The following is a 19,242-nucleotide window of genomic DNA, read 5'->3' on the forward strand; positions in this document are numbered from 1 at the left end:
CAGGGGCTCCCATCAAGATCGGGGCCCGCGGCTCCGCCTGGCCCCGGGCCCGGCCTGTGGGGCTGGGCGGCGTCGGGGCTGGCGGGAGCGGAGGCCCCCCTGCACTGAGGGGTGGGGTTGAGGGACACCTGACACCCACACCCCAGCCCCAGAGAGGTTTCCCGGGGGGCGGGGATTCGGGCCAGGATATTTAGCCGGGCCCCTTTCCTCCGCCATCCACGGCATCTGCACCTCCAAAACATCCGCGAGGACGATGGTTGTCTACCGCATCCGCGTCTCCACCGGCGGCTCCCTGTACGCGGGCTCCAGCAACCCCGTGCAGCTGTGGCTGGTGGGTCAGCACGGGGAGTCTGCGCTCGGGGTCTCGCTACGACCCTGCTCGGCCAAGGTGAGCCCAGGGAGCCGGAGGGGTGGGCTGCGCCCCGGGAGGGGGGACCCCGGGCGCTGGCTGCGGCTCCGCGTCCCGGCAGAGGGCGCACGCGCCCCGCGCCCCGCGCCCTCGCCCGGCGCCCCGCGCCCGGCGCCCCGCGCCCCGCGCCCCGCGCCCTCGCCCGGCGCCCCGCGCCCCGCGCCCCGCTGCCCGCGCCCCGCGCTCCGCGCCCCGCGCGCAGGCACCCAGGCTGAGACCACGCTGCAGTTGGAAGCGCGCTGGGGCTCCCCGTGGCTTTTCTCGCCTGGCATCCCGGGGAATTTAGGGGATACTTCACTGCACCCCTCATTCCTCCCAGCTCTCCTGTCCTGCTCCCTCGCTATTTCCACTTCTGTCTGACAGTGGCTGGAGTGGGTGGTGGGATGGGGACGAAGGAGGAGGGAGAAGACCTGAGGACGTCCATTGCTGGACACCTCTCTCTGCTCCCCTCCACCTGCTCTTCCAATCCACTCCCCACTTCTTCTTTTTCCCTTCCACAGACCCCAAATTCCCAGGCCCTGCCCAGCCTTTCCCCAGACCCACAGATCCGGATGCTTGTGCCATAAACACTTCAGAGGAGCCCTGGAAAAGGAGCTTTTCCCCTTTCCTTCCCATGCCTCTCCTCCTGTCTCCCTCCCTCAGCCCCCCAGACGGTAAGAAGGGAGCAAGCACAGTCGATTTTCATCTCCTGCACAACTGGCCTCTAGGATGCCCTTGACTCTCCTAACTGGCCTGGTGGCCTCGGTTCCAGAGCCTTCTAAAGCCAGAAACATCTTTCCCCAGTACATTCCCACCATTAAAACAGTGCTGCTTAAAGCATTTGAAGCCCGGCGCCGTGGCTCACGCCCGTCCTCCTTACTACCCGAGAGGCTGAGATCTGAGGATCAGAGCCAGCACGAAAGTCCGTGAGACTCTATCTCCAGGGAACCCCTAGAAAACCGGGAGTGGCTCTGGCCCAAAGTCGGAGAGCGCTAGCCTTGAGTGACAAAGCTCAGAGACAGAGCCCAGGCCCCGAATTGAAGCCCCTCCACGGACATAAATATAATGAAATGGCTCTTGCTCCAAATCCTTGGTTTAACCTTAGGGATGCTTCGTCCTGTGATCTCCCCACACATGGGGAGCTCTAGATGCCCCCCTCCCTGGACCCCTGAGGTTGCTCCCCTCGCCTAAGTCCTTGAGGCAGTTCCTCTGTCCTCTCCACAGCTCCATCTTACAGTCTTTCTCTTGTTCTCCATGCTGTCACTGACCCGGGCCAGGCCTTTCTCTACCTTCAGATCTCCGCCGGGAGAGGACATCGTTCTAGAAGCATACACAGGCGAGAGGGGTTTACTTGGCCCTCATTCTTGGTAGGGTCTCAGCAGTGACGGGTCATCACTGCTTCCCAGCACCAATGTGTGCTGGCTGGGGCTCTGTGCCAGGTGCCCAGGGCCTGGCCCAGCCCCTGGTCGAATGAGTGTAGGGAGGAAGAGGAGGAATGGGCTGCATCTGTCCATCTTGTCTCTACCCTTAAGTCTGGACTCGGCCCTGATAACAGGGCCTCATGCGCCATGCGCACTGGATTCTTTCTTGCCACGTTTGCTGTGGCTCCGCTTTTTCTGGAGCGCCCCCACCCACACTGTGCTTTACTGCCACCTTCAGGAGGATGAATTCAAGGTGGAGGTGTCAGAGTACCTTGGGCCACTTCTGTTTGTGAAACTGCAAAAATGGCATCTTGTCCAGGATGATGCTTGGTTCTGCAACTGGGTCTCTGTGAAGGGCCCTGGAGATGGAGGAGCCGAGTACAGGTTTCCTTGTTACCGCTGGCTGGAAGGCAGAGGCACCCTAACCCTTCCAGAGGGCACTGGTGAGTAGAGATGGATGGGCTCCGGACACAGGAAAGCCTTTCCACACCCAGAAGGTTGCCTCATCTGGGGCTGGGAGATGGAGATCAGTTGTCAAAGATGAAGATTGTTCCAGTGAATTTCAGAAATGCAAAACTTATCAGTGCCTTTCCAAGGCCTTTCATATAGGAAAAAGCTGCCTCTTGGGGCTGGGAGCATGGCCTAGTGGTAGAGTGCTTGCCTAGCATGCACAAAGACCCAGGTTCCATTCCTTGCCACCACATACACAGAAAAAACCAGAAGTGGTGCTGTGATTCAAGTGGTAGAGCATTAGCCCTGAAGAATACCCAAGGACAGCGCTAACACTCTGAGTCCAAGCACCAGGATTAGCCAAAAAAAATTAAAAAGAAACAAAAGAAAAGAAAAAGCTGCATCTCATTATTTACAAAAGAGTTTTTAGCCACTCTGTCACTCTGTGACAACTGCCTTGGACGTCTCTCTAAAGATAATGAATAGTAACCTTTCCTTCTTTTCCCCCTCTTGGTCTGAACTGCTTTTCAGTATGAAATTCCTTCAAGGAAAGTTCAGATCAAGGAGACTGTATTTCTACCCTGGACAGAGTAGGAACTGCACAAGATTCAAAGGCGGTTGATTTGGATTATGGTAGTTTTGTCCTTGATCATTACTGAAAATAAAAGAGAAATGCAGACTAGTATCAGTACCATTAATCACCACAAAAAAACAACCAATAACAAAAATAAATAAACCAAGAAGCCCACCAGGGGACTGGCAAAATTGGCACCTGAGTCACAGAGGCCAGGGGAGGGGCAAGAACCTGCAGGCAGGAGGAAGAAGCCTTCAGTGGATTCCCACAATGCTCTCCTCTTCCTCCTATCCAGCCTATACTGTGGTTGAGGACACTCAGGGCCTGTTCAAGAAACAAAGAGAAGAAGAGCTGAAGGAGAAAGCGAAGGTGTACAGGTTAGTCTTTCTCCCTGATTCCAGGTCACCTTGGAGGTACGAAGCTTCTGCAGGACCCATGCATTGTTTTATGTCTTCCCCAGGTGGGGAAACTGGAAGGATGATTTGATCCTGAATGTGGCTGGGAAACGCTTAAGTGACCTTCCTGCTGATGAGCGATTTCTGGAGGACAAGCTACTAGACTTTGAAACTTCCCTGGCTGTGGGGTGAGAGCCAGGGCAGCAGGTGTAAGAGGGAAGTAGCCTGTCCGGTGGAGGTCAGGGGGCTTGTGGACTACACAAACCTGTAATGGAAAAGGACTTAACTTAAAGCACTCCCCTTCCACCTAACAGCCATAACTGAGAGCTATCCTTGCTGCAGACCCCTGAACCATGTCTCCCTCCCTTTCCCCTAAATAATGGCACCCAAATCTTGGGGGGAAAAAGCCTGAGACCGAAGTCCGCTGGTGAAAGCAGAGGCTGTTGAAATCTACAAACTCCTCTGTCAAAATGACATTGCTCACACATCCCTGCCTCCCTCTCACCCACATTTCATCAGTTTCTTCCCCAACATTATTCTTTCTGGCTAATACTTTAAAAGCTCTAGTTGTAAGTGGGGGTGGCAGGGAAACACCATTTCCCCTACAGCCAGACTGAAGGAGGCTAGGTCACCTTCCAAGGATTCACTCCCAAATTAAGTCTATTGAGTTGGCTTTCTGGTCTTCCTCTGTTCTGGTAAGCTAATGACTCAGTTTCCTTATAGGCTGGACCGTTCCATAACAGGTGCCTGTGGTTATGATGTTGGGTTCTAAAAGTAATACTCCAATGTACCCCATTGTCCATACAGGCTAACAAACTTTGTGGTGAAACTACCCATAAAGGCTGTGATTCGTTGGAATGATCCTGATGACTTTGACTCTGTCTTCAAGCGAAGCTATGGCAAGCTGGCTGGTCAGTTCCTCCACCCCAGTACTTCCCCTGGTCCCCAAATCCATCTTGAATCAGAGAACTTGAAAGGGCTGGGTATGGAGAGCAGAGGCTGAGGTGCCTCTGTCAGGACTGGCTCACGTGGGGATGGTTGGGAAGGGGTTGGAAGGGTCAGGAGCTTGGATGCCACAGCACAGTCAACTGCCCCCTCCAGGACGGGTTCGAGACTCCTGGAAGGAGGACGCATTCTTTGGGTACCAGTTTCTCAATGGCGCCAACCCCATGCTGCTGAGGCGCTGTGCCAGCCTTCCTGCTCGCCTGGTGTTTCCTCCCGGGATGGAGGAGCTGCAGGCCCAGCTGGAGAAGGAGCTCCAGGTGTGAACATGGGCATTTTGGGACACAGCTAGAGCCAGGGAGGGTTGAGCAGCCTTGGATCAGAATCCTGCCTCTGCTGGGCTAAGCTCTGTGTCTTAGGCGAGGTAGCTGAGCTCTCTGATCATGTGTGAACGGGGCCTGGTTCAGGTGATAGGTTCAGAGCCAGGTGACGCTAGGCTCCCAGTCCACACCACCATGGAACGAGATGTCCGGGACAAGCCAGGCGCTTCCTCTCCCTAGGCACGTGGGGAATCAGCGTGGGAAGGGGGTGCCTGATGCTGACAGCAGCCCTCGTCCTCTGTCTTGTCCAGGGAGGAACACTGTTCCAAGCGGACTTCTCCCTGCTGGATGGCATCAAGGCCAATGTCATCCATTTTAGGCGTCAGTACCTGGCTGCCCCTCTGGTCCTGCTGAGACTGCAGCCTGATGGGCTGCTCTTGCCCATGGCCATCCAGGTGAGAGGCCGGGAGTTCTCTTCTACCATGGTTGGCTTCTCAGCCAGCGTGCCCCATCCCAGTTCAGTGAGCACAGGTGGGGCTGAGGCACTGGAGGAGGCGTTGACGGGGACAGGGGAAAGTGTGGGTCTCGGGTGTGCAGCCACTGTGGAGAGAAACACTATGTGATCTAAGCTGTGTCAGCCACACACATCCATCTATCTGTCTGTCTGTCTGTCTATCTATCTATCCATCTATCATCTGTCTCTATATTGTTCAATGTCCATCAGTCTATTTCTTGCATATTGTTCCAAGAGACACTTTATGGTAGGGGTCTTGAAAGAGCACTGAAACTGAGTCTGGCAGGTGGGAAACAGGGCAGTCTCTGCGGGTCAAGATGGGTTTGGCAAAACAACGTAGATGAAGTTGTGAGAGTGTCAGTGACTAAATGCACAGGGTGGAAGAAATAATGGGAGGGCAGTTGGGCTGGCCAAAGCCTAGCTGAAGGGTTCAAGCTCAGAATGGTGGGGAAGGCTCTGGAAAACCTCTTGTGGACCACAGTTCTATTTAGAATGGATTGAAGTTCTGTCTGCAGGAACTAGGGTCTCATGCGATGGCTGTCGAGGAGACAGGCCCCATTAGGGACTGACCACGAGGATGGAGAAGGTGGATGGGAGGAAAGAGGGAGATTTAAGTGGCCCAGATTGAAACAGAAGTAAAGGGCGAGTGTGGAGACGATACTCCACAAATGGAACAGACAGGATACAAGATTGCCAAAATGTGGTTTTGTCCTGTCAATTTTCAGGTAAGAGGGGAGGAAGGATTCAAGTCTTTTCATAAGCTAGGAATCACCTGAGACCCAATTCTTTATGCAGAAGTCAGATGAAGCTCAGGGAAAGCCTGAGATTTCTTCACAGCAGAGTGGGATGAAGGAAGCAGAGGGTTATTTTGCCCACACTGAGGGGACTGAAAGGGGAAGCAGAGGCTGAAGGAGGTGGTGGAGGCACACTTCCTGCGAAGGCTGAAGGCGCTGGGGTCTGCACAGAGCTGGCACACCCCAGCGAATGGGAGGAGGGCATGGGGAGACATGGGGCTGGCTGGGGAGCTGCAGTGCAAAGGAGAGAGCCAGGCAATTTGGAGGAGGAGGGGAGAGAGGCCAGGGGCAAGGGAGGGGAAGGGCTGGGCCTGTGGCACTCAGCCCTCCTCCAGCTTCTTTCTTTCCACTCATGTCCTTGCTCCAGCTTGAGCTGCCCAAAATTGGAGGCATCCCACCTCCGATTTTCCTGCCCACGGACCCCCCAATCGTGTGGCTCCTGGCCAAGTGCTGGGTGCGCAGCTGTGACTTCCAGCTCCATGAGCTGCAGTCACATCTTCTGCGGGGTCATTTGATGGCTGAAGTCTTTGCGGTGGCTACCATGAGGTGTCTTCCAACCATCCATCCTGTCTACAAGGTACCAACTTATTCCCAGTCTCTGCCTATCTGTCTCCTCTCAGCTTCACAGCAGTCTTCCTCTGCCTCCTGTCAGGAGAGCTGGTTCAGGGACAGTGTCGCAGAAGAAAGCTAGAGATCAAGGCAGTGTGAGGGGGCCTGACCTGCAGTGTCTGGGGGTGATGCGACTTCACATTGGGGTGAAGATGATTCCAAGAGAAAGGAGTCAATTCTCTTATTCCTTTCATTTTAAAAACACAGATATTTGAAACAGTTCACAATTATTCATAGTTTCTGTTAAGAGGCCTCGGGCCAACAAGAGCCTCTGGGTTGATTGAAGTCTCTTTCTTTAGTACCCATGGCTATAATCCTAGCTACTCAAGAGGTCGAAATCTGAGAATTAGAATTCAGAGCCGGAGCCTTTTTTTATCTATTAATTTACTTATATTATAAAGTGATGTACAGAGGGGTTATAGTTACATATGTCAGGTGATGAGTACATTTCTTTTGGGGCAGTGTCACCCTTTCTTTCTCTTTCTCCCATTTGCCCCCATCCCTCCCCACAAGTCTAGGAGTCTCTTATCTCCAGTTAACCACCAGGGAAAAAAAAAGACAGAAGTGGAGCTATGGCTGAAGTGTAGAGCCTTAGCCTTGAACAGAAAACCTCAAGAAAAATAGCCAGGCCTTGAGTTCAAGCCCAAGACCAGCACACACACACACACACACACACACACACACACACACACACAATTGAGTATAGTCACTCCCCCAGCAGAAACGTCCTAGATGCTAGAGCTACATTTGCATCAGGCAAGATCTAGATCTCTGGGAAATTCCTGTCCAGTAAGGCTAACACAGCAACGAATACATGGCAAGATATGGAACATGATAGAAAGCCAGATGCAGAGACAGAGAACGGGGTGATGTGTCGGTGAATTTAGTTTGGAAAGTCTCCTTTGAGTGATGACCAATAGAAGCAGATGAGAAGTAGCAAGCCAATCAGATGATCTGGGGCCTGAATGCTCCAGGATGGCAGACCAATTAGTGCACAGAAGACGGTGCATGTGAAACACAGCAAGAAGCTCCACATAAAGGGTTGGAACAGGAGGGAAGACAGGTTGCTCTGCAATCGCCTCATGTGGAACATTCTCCATGGCGCTATGATATCCTGCTTCATGGCTGAGAATCAATGAGGATGTAAATGAAATCATTCCTTATTTTTTTGAGCCAATGTCTCACTGCATAGCCCAACACGACTTTAGTATTTGATCTTCCTACCTCAGCCTCCCCAATTCTGGTATTAATATGCATGTGCAAAAAGGTCAAGCCCCTCACCCAAATAGGATACATAAACAGATACACAGCCATAGGAGAGAAGAGCAAGGGGCACTGATAACATGGGAGGAGTAAAGACAAGAAAAGTGTCCCACGAAGGCCTTAGAGAGAGCCGTGACCAGTGCAGCAATGCAGATCCGAGGGGAACTTGGTGTTGTATCCTGGTGCTCAGGGCTGTGTTTCTCTTAGAGACCTGTGCTCTTCCTCCTCTCCATCTTATTCGCAGTGTCCTGTGTCGTCTCCTCTCACTTTGCCCTTCCCTGTTCTTTCCTCTCCAGCTTCTGCTTCCTCACCTGCGATACACCATGGAAATCAACCTCCGGGCCAGAAATGGTTTAGTCTCTGAGAGTGGAGTATTTGACCAGGTATGGAGGCAGAAAAGGGGATTCTGCATTCTGTCTCCCTTCTGGCTCTGCTTCAGAGAAGCCAGTTTGCCTGACTCTTCTCCCTTTTCCTTAGATAATGAGCATCGGCGGGGGAGGCCACCTGGAAGTACTCAGGAGAGCTGGAGCCCTGCTGACCTACAGCTCCTTCTGCCCCCCTGATGACCTGAAGGAGCGGGGGCTCCTGGATGTCAAGTCATCCTACTATGCCCAAGATGCAGTGCGGCTGTGGGAGGTCATCCACCGGTGAGGCAAGAGGGAGCTCAGGGCAGGTGTGGCTGGGGAAAGGAGAAGAAGAAGGCCCAGGAGGACCAGGGCCCCTTGTGGATGGGAGGCTGCACTTCCACAAGTGGCCTGCGAGAGGGCGCACGGGGCTTCAGCTCTCGTGGTCTGCTCCTTGCCTGGCAGGTACGTGGAGCAGATTCTCCATCTCCATTATGCGTCGGACAAGGCTGTGAGGGAGGACCACGAGCTGCAGCACTGGTGTCGGGAGATCACTGACACGGGCCTGCGTGGCGCCCAGGACCGAGGTGATCAGTGACCTCGCGCTGGCTTCTAAACCTCCTTCCTGAGACCCACTCTACTTCCTGGGCACTTTCCAGAAGCTGGGCCAACCCCTGGGAGAACTCTCAAAGGCTCTTTCTCTCACAGACAGAGAGCACTGTTCATAAGAGCTTCAGGTCTGGCTCTAGAAGACCCCTCCACGTGGAGCATCTCCCATTGCCACTGTGTCGGTATTTCCTCTGTGGCTCCCGATGAGATGTAGTGAAGCCCCTGAGAAATTCACAGCCTCGAGTGGGGATCCAGCACCAGGGCTCTTGCTGGGGAGTGTGGCAGCAGGCCTCTGCCTCTTCCTGTCCCAGCCATTCCACTGGTGGAATTCCACCAGTGGCTGGGAGCTAGTGGCATGATTCATCAGTCCTGTCCTCCTGTCTGTGCCTGCTGTCTCGGCTCTGCTCCCTGGCTGGGGTGGGGGCCGGGTGGGCATCCTAACTGGAGCTCCTCTTGTAGGGTTTCCCACCTCTCTGGAGACTCGGGCCCAGGCTTGCCAGTTTATCACCATGTGCATCTTCACCTGCACTGGCCAGCACTCTTCCATCCACCTGGGCCAGGTACTTCACAGCAGAGGCTGCTGGGAATTGGGGGTTGGAGTGAGGGAAGGGGCTGTGAGCAGGTGGTCTAAGGGTTGTCATGTTCAGTCCATGTGGACTCTAAATCCCGGCCCTTGTAGCTGGATTGGCTGTCGTGGGTCCCTAATGCCCCCTGCTCCATGAGGATGCCTCCGCCAACCACCAAGGATGCCACCATGGAGACTCTGATGGATTCGCTGCCTAATCCTTATCAGGCTAGTCTCCAGATCAGCATCATTTGGCACCTGGGAAGACCCCAGTGTGTTGTGGTGAGAGTCAGATGTCTGGGATTCTTGATGGAGGCAAAGGGAGGTGCTGGCCCCACCCGCACACTGGCCAGGCTGGTGGCCCTGAGCTGCCTTGCTCTCTCCACCCCAGGTGCCCCTGGGCCAGCACACCGAGGAGTATTTTTCAAGCCTGGAGGCCAAGGCTGTGCTGAAGAAGTTCAGGGAGGAGCTGGCTGAGCTGGATAAGGAAATCGAGGCACGAAATGCCAGCCTGGACATTCCCTACGAATACCTGAAGCCCAGCCTGGTGGAAAACAGTGTGGCCATCTGAGTGTCCCCAGCTCATGGTGGTTTCTGTGCCCTTCCCCACTCCCATCCCTTCCCCTTTGTGATTGTAGTCCTCACTGCCAAGCCATGTTGGGGGGGGGGGGGTCTTCCAGCTCACCAGCCCGACAAAGAGTCACCTTGACCATGTCTGGGCCCTTGGTGTACTTGTGGTCTTTCAGCACATTTCCTAAAATCTGCTTCTCCACACTCCCTTCATCCTGACCTCTCTCCTCTTTCTTTCATTGCTCAGTCCTCTCCCTTAGAGCTTATGGTAGCCACATTTAGAATACCTTTACAAAAGTATAATCAAACTCCGGGTGCAGTGGCTCACGCCTGTAATCCTAGCTACTCAGGTGGCTGAGATCTGAGGATCAAGGTTCAAAGTCAGCCGAAGCACAAAAGGACCTGAGACTCTTATCTCCAATTAACCTCTAGAAAATGGGAAGTGGGGCTTGGCTCAAGGGTAGGGTGGTAGCCTTGGGCTGAAGAGCTCAGGGACACAGCCCAGGCCCAGGAGTAGGGTGGTAGCTTTGATCTGAAGGGCTCAAGAACAGCGTTCAGGCCAAGTTCAAGCCCCAAGACCCTCAAAAAAAAAATATAATCAAGCATACTGATTTCACATTTTACAAAGCCAAATTAAAATTTGAATTTAAATTGAGATTAAGAATTAAAAATAGATATTTTGGGTTAATTAAAAGAACCATTAAAAATAATAACATGCATTGATGTGTTTTATTTTCTCCTTCCAACTGGATGTGATTTTGCAAGCATCCTGAAGTCAGAACCATTGACCCTGAAATTCCCAAGAATTCTCAACTCCTATGATTTTTCATTTCCTGGTTCACCTAGAAAATGACAAGTTAAAATTTACCAGTCAAGCTTAAGAAGGTGATTCTGAGCCAGGCATGGTGGCTCGTGACGCCTGTAATCCTAACTATTGAAGAGGCTGAGATATGAGGATCACATCACAGTTCAAAGCCATCCTGGGCACTAAAATTGGTGAGACTTTTATCTCCAATTAACCATGAGAAAACCAGAAATGGTGCTGTGGCTCAAGGGGTAGGGCAGTAGCCTTGAGCTGAAAAGCTCAGAGACAGCACCCAAGGCCCTGAGTTCAAGCCCCACAGCTGAAAAATTTAAAAAAAAAAATGATTCTCATTGGAGATATTTAATGTCAAATCTTCAGCTTGAGGGACCTATATCTATAGCCTATTTTTTACATTCCACCAATTGAGAAATTCCTATTTAATGCAATCAATGGCCAGGGGGGTGGGCCTAGTGGTAGAGTGCTTGCCTAGCATGCATGAAGACCCAGGTTCAATTCCTCAGTACCACATGCATATTTAAAGCCAGAAGTGAAGTGGTGCTGTGGCTCAAGTGGCAGAGTGCTAGCTTTGAGAAAAAAGCCCAAGGACAGTACTCAGGTCCTGAGTTCAAGCCCCAGGACTGGCAAAAAATAAATAAAATAAATTTGAGTTTCACTTAGAAAATAAACAAAATTCCTTGTTGGCTCTAAATGTATGTAACCACAGAAGACATCTGGGTGATCAGCTCTAATTGTTTTGGAGAAACTGGAAAGAGAGTTGAGTGGTGCGGTAGCTTTGAACGTTGGAAGCTGGGCAAACAAGTCAGGAGAGCTGTCTCAAGCCATCTTTACAGCAGAACTAAAGCAAAAACTCAGCCTGGTAAGTAGACAGTGGAGATGGGACACAATTTTATTCCGCGCCTAGCATGAAGAATCATACTGACTAGTCAGGGCCGTCTCTAAGATGTGAGTGAGAGAGAGCGGCCCCGTCTGCTCTCACAGGCTACATTTATAGACCCCAGCCACGTGGTTGAGCTGGCCATACACAGGTGGCCAATGGAATTCAACATGGTTGAGTGATGGCTGGGGCAACCTTTGCTGTTTGAACTGACCTATCATCTCAGTGGGTTTCTGGCGCACTGCTCTGACGACAAAGAAAAGGGAGGGAGTTTCCTGGCAGGTGAAGGGGGGTAAGGTGGGGAGGAATAGATGGGAGGGGGAAGTTCCTTCCAACCACATTGCTTCTTCAACTCCAAGTGAGAAGCTTCAGAGTCTTCTCATTGGACATTGCGTACAAGTGGGTGGGTAGGACTCAGGATGGAACCTTTCCAGAGTTCCCTGTACTGGTGCCTCTGAAGTCCTTTTTCTGCCGGGTGTCCAGGGTTTTATAGCAGTTGAGCTGCACTGGTGCTGTGTGGAATTGCATCTGGCTTGGTGTTGGCGAATGCAGCCCTACGTGAGAATCACATTCAGGCGTGCCTGTGGAGAATCCTACACGAACAGTCCACGTCTGAACACAGAGCCTCTGTCATTTGGTCCACTTCAACAAATCCAACCTAATTAGCATTCTCACCTTTGTTGAGCACATTCCTAAATGAAATGTGTGTATGTATGTGTGTGTGTGTATACTTGTGCACACATTAGTACTGTGACCTTGTGTAGTTCAGAGTTCTTGAGAAACAAAGCAATGACAATAAGAGAGGGCAGGGAAAGGAGCCCAGGCTTAGCTGGGCTGACAGAAAACCAGGAAATGCACTCAGAAAGGCAGGGCTTAGTGCTTGTCTGAAACATTTTTAAATGTAGACATGTTTCTTAGACCAGAGTAATATTTGGGCATTTACTAGTTTTTCTTGTTGTTTCTGGGGCTTGACCCAGTTTGAGGACATGTTGCTCTACTTCTAGTTTTCTGGTGGATAATTAGAGAGAAGAGCCTCACACACTTTCCTGCTCTTACTGGCTTTAAACCCAAATCCTCAGATCTCAGGCTCCCGAGTAGCTAAGATTACAGACATGAGCACCCAGTGAATGTGTCTGTTTTGATTTCTTTCCCTCCTGAATGTGTAATAGTTTTTTAATGAAAACTCTTCCAGATCATGTGGTTGGCTGACCTTACGAAAAATAAGTAAATCAATGCCTTCAAGGTGAAAATGGTTAGAGATATTTGAGCACAATAATAGTGAGAGGCTACTTTTAAAGCCCCCTCCCAAAAGATTCATATTTCCCCCTTAGAACCAATATGGCAAGCTTCATGCCATCAGAATCCTGGTATTATTTTCGGTCATGGAAATGAGTCCTAATATTGTCCTTGTTTTAAACATGTGAAGCCTGAGGCTGAGAAAAGCAAAACTGGGGAGCGATTCAAAGTCAGAGATTTAGAAGTTTGAGGAGATTTAGAAGTTGGAGGTCTTGAGTGCGTCCACTCCCCTAACCCAACAGTTCCAGATGGACTGATCCCCAGAAAACAGAGAACAACATACTCTGAACGCCTCCTGAGTGATTAAAAAAAAAAAAATAGCCTCTCAGGCTGGGAGTCTTCATTAGAAAACCAGCGACTGCAAGAGGAAGGACTCCTGTCCCAAAGATCTGCAGCCCAGAAAGTAGCTTGTACAGGGCTTTTAAAGGCAAAAATCACATGCTTGGGTAGGGACCCAAGCCCAACAAAAACAAACCACATAGGGGAATACTCAGGAGAGAGCAAATCAAACTGCCCAGGAGAGTAATCAAGAGCCAGCCTTCTCTTTAGCAAAGCTTTCCTGGCCTTCACAGCATGATGGAGCTGCAATTCAAAGAATGGCCTATCTCACCTCTAGGCTTTTCAGAGCTGGTTGAAAAGCCCCCACCACCCAGCAAGACACCAGGATCACAATAAGATATTGTTACTTACATCCACTATCCTAATTTCACCCCTTGAGATACACCTCCATGTTTTGCTTTTTTGCTAGTTAATTGAAGCTCTACCACTTGAGCCACAACACTACTTCTGGCTTTTTCTATATATGTGGTAACTGAGAAATCAAACCCAGGTCTTCGTGCAGGCTAGGCAGGCACTCACTCTCCCACTAGGCCAAACTCCCAGCCACCAGAACTGGTTTTAAACCATGACCCTCAGATCTCAGTCTTCTCAGTGGCTGGGATTACAGGCAAGAGCCACCAGTGCCCAGTTTCCTGCTCTTTAAATAAACACACTAAGTGCATTCTTTGGCAATAGAGGAGAAGAATTTCTCAGAGAATAAAAATAAAGCCAAAGCCAGACACCAGTGGCTCACACCTGTAATCCTAGCTACTCATAAGGCAGAAATCATAAGGATCATGGTTCAAAGCCAGACCAGTCAGGAAAGTCTGTGAAACTCCTGTCTCCAACTAATCACCATAAACTGGAAGTGATACCAAGGTTCAAAGTGGTAGAGCACATAAGCAAAAAAAAAAGCTCAGGGACAGCATTTAGGTCCTGAGTTTAAGCCCCATGCCTGGGCGGGCGGGGGAGCCAAAGAAGGAACCTGGCTACTCATTCCAATGCCCTGAACTGTGTTAACATCCATCCAATGGTCAGAGCACTGTAAAGTATCTGCTCACAAGAAGGAGCTGTCATCTAATGTGAATACTATTAAGAGGATGCTTTGATAACCATTTCTTGTTTTAGGCCCACAGCTCTAAATTCGGATATTAGAACTAAAGGTGTGAATCAGATGATAGAGTTATACTCCTTGAGCAGAAAAGCTGAGTGGAAGGCCCTAGGTCAGGCCCAGGACTAACAAAAATCACTTGGCTAATTAATTAATTATGTTAATCTAAAAAAGGCCAAGTGCTAATAGTTCACATCTGTAATCCTCGCTACTCAAGAGGCTGACATCTGAGGATTGAGATTCTAACCTAGCCTGGGCATAAAAGCTTGTCTCCAGTTGGCCAGCAACAAAAAAGGTGGAGGGGCTGGGACTTCGGCCTAGTGGTAGAGTCCTTACCTAGCATGCACGGAGACCCGGGTTCGATTCCTCCCTTACCACATACATAGAAAAAGCCAGGAGTGGTGCTATGGCTCAAGGTGTAGGATTCTAGCCTTGAGGGAAAAAAAGCCCAAGAACAGTGCTTAGGCCCTGAGCCCAAGCCCCGGGACTGGCAGGAAAAAAAAAAAAAAAGAAAAAGAATAGTCTATAGTCTAACAAAGCTGGGCGTGGTAGCTCACACCTGCAATCCTAGCTAATCATGAGGCTGAGATCTGAGGATCACAGTTCAAAGCCAGCCCAGGCACTAAAACACATGAGACTCTAATCTCTAATTAATCATTAGAAAACAGGTAGTGGGTTGTGGCTCCAGGGTAGGGTGATAATCTTGATCTGAAGAGCTCAGGGACAACACCCAGGCCCAGAGTTCAAACCCCACAACTGACCAAAAAAAGAAAAAGAAAAGCCAGAAGTGGTGCTGTGGCTCAAGTGGTAGAGCTCTAGCCTTGAAAAAGCCCAAGGACAGTGCTCAGGCCCTGAGCTCAATCCCAGGACTGGCAAAAAAAAAGGTGGAGCAACTGCTCTGAGTGAATAAGCAAAGGGACCGTATCCAGTCCCTGAGTTCAAGTTCTGGTATTGGCACACAGACACACACACACACACACACACACACACACACACACACACAAATTGATGCTTACTCAATCCAAGCTGTATGAACGTAATGATGACACAGGCCAAAGTATCCTGGGTACCACGCTCTGAGCATCTCATTTTCCATTCTGCAATCTAGAGACTGATGGGATGACTGTGGGCACGGCCTGGTTCAGGCAAGGAGATACCTGAACAAAATGTGGCCTGGGATGAGTCATTCTGGACAAGAGCTAAAAAACGGAGTTAGTTCCCCGTAAGGCCGATAGTATACACACTCCTGTCATCACGTGCATCTGTACAGATGAGCGTCCTTTAAATGTCTTCTTTGATTTACTTGGTATGTATGCCTTACTCACTTTCTTAGTAATCACAGCTGGTATTTTCTACAACATGAGCTTATCATTTATGTTCATCAACATTGGTCATGTGATTTGGTAGAAGGAGATTGGCCAGGCTCCGCTGGCTCACGCCTGTAATCCTAGCTAGCTGCTCAGGAGGCTGAGATCTGAGGATCACAGTTCAAAGCCAGTCCAGGCAAGACAGTCTGTGAGACTCTTATCTCCAATTAAACACCAGAAAACTGGAAGTGGCACTGTGGGCCAAAGTGGTAAAATGTTAGCCTTGAGAAAGAGAGCTTAGGAACAGCGCCCAAGCCCTGAGTTCAACACCCATGACTGATCTTTCAAAAGTGGGGGGAGATTAATGCAAAATTGCAAGAAGGACTATGAAGAACTTAACTCAGCAAGTTTTCAGAGATTGGAGAAAAAGAAACCTCTGAATGTGACACTGTCAGTTCTCTGTAATGGGAGATACACAGTATCTTTTGAAACATAATACTACAATGGACATGGGAATTGTACCCTTAACTCCTGACTGTCCAGAAACTGAATGTAAGTGCGGAATGGAAAGTGAGGAAGTCCCTGATGCAGAGACTGTTGCTGGGAAGAACAAAGCCAGCAGAGGGAGCCAAAGGCACTGCAGATTAGATCCAGAGGCCAGTAGCCTTGAAATGTCAGGAGGACAAAGGATAAAGTCTAGGCAAAACCCAATAAAGTCTTTACAGTAGGAGAGGTGTGTGTGTCTTTACAGCCTTCAGTGATCACTATAGGATTCAAGTGGGAAGAGGGAAAATGGCTTTTCCATTGAGAAAAACTGTCTTTTCTGTCAAAGTGTGTTGCTTGGAAGTTCCTGCTTTGGCCTGAAAATGAAAAAGGAACTGCTCTGGGATAAAGAAGGATTTTTAAAATGTAAGACTTTGTCCTCACAGATTTTTCCAATATGGAATTCAGACACACCTCAAATTGTTCAACAAAAAGCCGGGAAAGTGCTTTTCTGATTTTGTCTGGGTGTTCTAAAAGCTTTCTGTACCTAAATGGATTTCTCTTTTTCAATTTGGTAAGTTTTTCTGCTATTGCTTATTTCTCATGCTTTTATCTCCTCTCTCCTATTAATACATATAATTCATAAATTCGATGTTTAATCGTCCTGAAATTCTTTTCTTTTTCTTTTTCTTCTTTTTTGCCAGTCCTAGGGCTTGAACTGAACTCAGGGCCTGGGCACTGTCCTTGGACACTTTTGCTCAAGGCTAGTGCTCTGCCATTTGAGCCACAGTGCCACTTGCAGCTTTTTCTGTGTATGTGGTACCAAGGAACCCAGAGCTTTGTGCATGCTAGGCAAGCACTCTACCACAAGGCCACCCACCCGACTCCCTGAAATTCTTTTGTTTATTATTATTATTATTAGATTCTGTAGTTTCTACTATGTCTACGTCTAGACCTTCTTCAAGTCCTTAGCTCCTGTCTTTCGTATTGTCTACTGTGCTACACTTCCCACTTTATATCTCATTGCAGGGCTTCAATTCAATTTTGTTCTGATGCCTCTGTTGTAGTCTTTCAGCTCATTTTGTTTTCTTTTAGCTGTTTGGGTTTGCTTGCTATTTAGCTTTTAACTATATCCTTGTTGGATTCCTTTATTTGTATTCATTTATGTTTGTATAGTTGTTGGGAGCCAGAGTGGAATCAAACTGTACCTTGACTTGCATCAGACCATGGCTTTATTGTCTTATTGCTTTCTGGCCCTATTCTATGTAAATGACCTGAGAATTACCATATGAATGTAACACCTGGAGGTTCCCGGGGTCTGGAGGAGGGGAGAAGGAGAGTGAAAAATAAACGCGGCAGTCTTTGCCTGGACTGCGGACATCCCGGACCCGGTGTGTCTGTCTCTCTTCTTTTTCTTCCTAGTCCTTGTCCCCTATTTCAGGAACCCCAATCTGCGAACCCTGGAGGCTTAAAACCAAATGCCCTATGGCAAATGGATGTTACTCATTTAGCGGAATTTGGAAAATTAAAATATTTACATGTCTCAGTGGATACCTATTCTGGCATAGTACATGCCACGCCCTTGGCAGGAGAAAAGGTTTCCCATGTAAAAGTACATTGTTTAGAAGCCTGGGCGGCCTGGGGAAAACCCCTTCACTTAAAAACTGATAATGGCCCTGCCTATACTTCTCATGGTTTCCGCGCCTTTTGTGCGCAAATGCAGGTAGCCCATACAACAGGGTTACCATACAATCCGCAAGGACAAGGAATTGTGGAAAGAACCAACAAAAAATTAAAAGAAATACTTCAAAAACAAAAGGGGGGAATTGCGGAAGGAGCATCTCCCAGGGAAAGACTTTCCCTTGCACTTTTTACTTTAAATTTTTTAATTTTAAATAGTGATGATAAGTCAGCAGCAGATAGACATGCTGCCCAAAACCCTAAAATTATAACTGAGATGGTTAAATGGAAGGATGTTATTACAAATAATTGGTGCGGACCGGATCCCGTAGTAAGGAGATCCAGGGGAGCTGTTTGTGTTTTTCCACAGGAGCAGGAAACACCGCTTTGGGTCCCATTGCGATTGACGCGAAAGGTGGAAGGAGAACCCGAGAAAGGCCCTGACGATGAAGATTATTCTCATGTTGGTGGCAATACTAGCAGATCCAGTGATGGCCCAGGAGAGGATTTTGTGGGCGCTGATGAAGACCTTTCCATTACCAATGCCCGTGACTAATGCTTCTAGGACAATGGACTGATTAGTTTGAAAATCTAACCACTATCAGAAATTATGTTAGTTGATAGGACCAGGATCACAATAACAGCAGAACAAGTTTTGGACTGGGTAAAAAAATTCCCTGTTGTTTGTAAAGGAGTGGGCTGGGCTGGGAGTGTTTGTTGCAGCCTGTTGTGGGCTCTGTATTTTTGCCTCTGGTTGCTCTGTCGCATGAGATCTCGCAATAGAATTGCTCATGCACTCACTGCCTTGTAGCAAGGACACTCTCCCCAAAATTTGGCTTGCAGCTTTAAAAACCAACTAAAAGGTGTCCTGTACTGCCTTTGCACCCTCGAGACCTTAGTCTATTGCACGAGGAATAGGAGTACAGGCAGCCAAGAGTTGTGAAATGTTGGACAAAGTACCACTCCTGACCCTAACAGGTTAGGGAGAGCATGTGCGTCAGCATATGGGTCTGCGCCCCTAGCCCATCTCCACAAAGGGGATAGAGGGCCTGGAGGGGAGGGATCCAGGGTTGGCCGCCTGGGTCACTCCTCTAGAATGGGACCTCAAGTTTTACTTTGGAGGACAGCACCTCTACTCTCTTCACAACAGGTATGTTGACTTGCTGCAACAAAACAAGAAAGGGGGAGATGTGGGGAGCCGGATGGCACCTGTTTCCTGCCTCGCTCCTTGTAACTTATTTGGTATGTGAGTGCGAGGCCTTTACTCGTTACTAAGTATCAAGTTGCTCTTCAGTCTGCGCATGACGAAATAGGGCGTGACCAATCCCGAGTCTCAAAACGGCCTTAGCAACAGAGTAGCCAATGGTAGAGAGCCCCTTGTTCCTTGAATGTATATAAGCAGCTGCATTTCCCTGCCCAGTCCTTTTTTCGCTTCCTGCTCTCCCTTCAACCAAAAGGCTCTCCATTAAAGTATGATTTGAGAAGAATCCTCGAGTGGTGGTCGTTCTTCCTCGCTGGTCGAGGAGCTCACCACACTGACTATACTCTCTTAATAGTCCTACGATGTGTTACTCACCACAGGGAGGGGT

The 19,242-nt window shown here is 49.5% G+C and overlaps 1 protein-coding gene across 1 annotated transcript; it reads left to right on the top strand.

Annotated features, from left to right (window-relative positions):
- The first annotated feature begins 248 nt into the window (after positions 1 to 248).
- Positions 249 to 10,451, top strand: LOC150051076 (polyunsaturated fatty acid lipoxygenase ALOX15-like). Its single transcript, XM_090349773.1, has 14 exons — positions 249 to 388; positions 2,048 to 2,252; positions 3,129 to 3,210; positions 3,294 to 3,416; positions 4,036 to 4,139; positions 4,330 to 4,490; positions 4,802 to 4,945; positions 6,166 to 6,375; positions 7,967 to 8,053; positions 8,148 to 8,317; positions 8,480 to 8,601; positions 9,083 to 9,183; positions 9,303 to 9,470; positions 9,580 to 10,451. Exons 1-14 carry the CDS (start codon positions 254 to 256, stop codon positions 9,757 to 9,759), a joined length of 1,992 nt encoding a protein of 663 aa, XP_090205899.1. The 5' UTR covers positions 249 to 253; the 3' UTR covers positions 9,760 to 10,451.
- The last annotated feature ends 8,791 nt before the right edge of the window (positions 10,452 to 19,242 follow it).

The sequence above is a fragment of the Megascapheus bottae genome, chromosome 17 (genome assembly GCF_031878675.1).
Source record: "Megascapheus bottae isolate mThoBot1 chromosome 17, mThoBot2.hap1, whole genome shotgun sequence".
NCBI classification, from domain to species: Eukaryota; Metazoa; Chordata; class Mammalia; order Rodentia; family Geomyidae; genus Megascapheus; species Megascapheus bottae.

Excerpts from the sequence above, each read along its gene's own strand:
- LOC150051076 (XM_090349773.1), top strand. The coding sequence starts at position 254 with ATGGTTGTCTACCGCATCCGCGTCTCCACCGGCGGCTCCCTGTACGCG. Across the intron at positions 3,417-4,035 it reads GAAACTTCCCTGGCTGTGGG|GCTAACAAACTTTGTGGTGA; the intron begins GTGAGAGCCAGG and ends TTGTCCATACAG. Across the intron at positions 9,471-9,579 it reads GAAGACCCCAGTGTGTTGTG|GTGCCCCTGGGCCAGCACAC; the intron begins GTGAGAGTCAGA and ends TCTCCACCCCAG.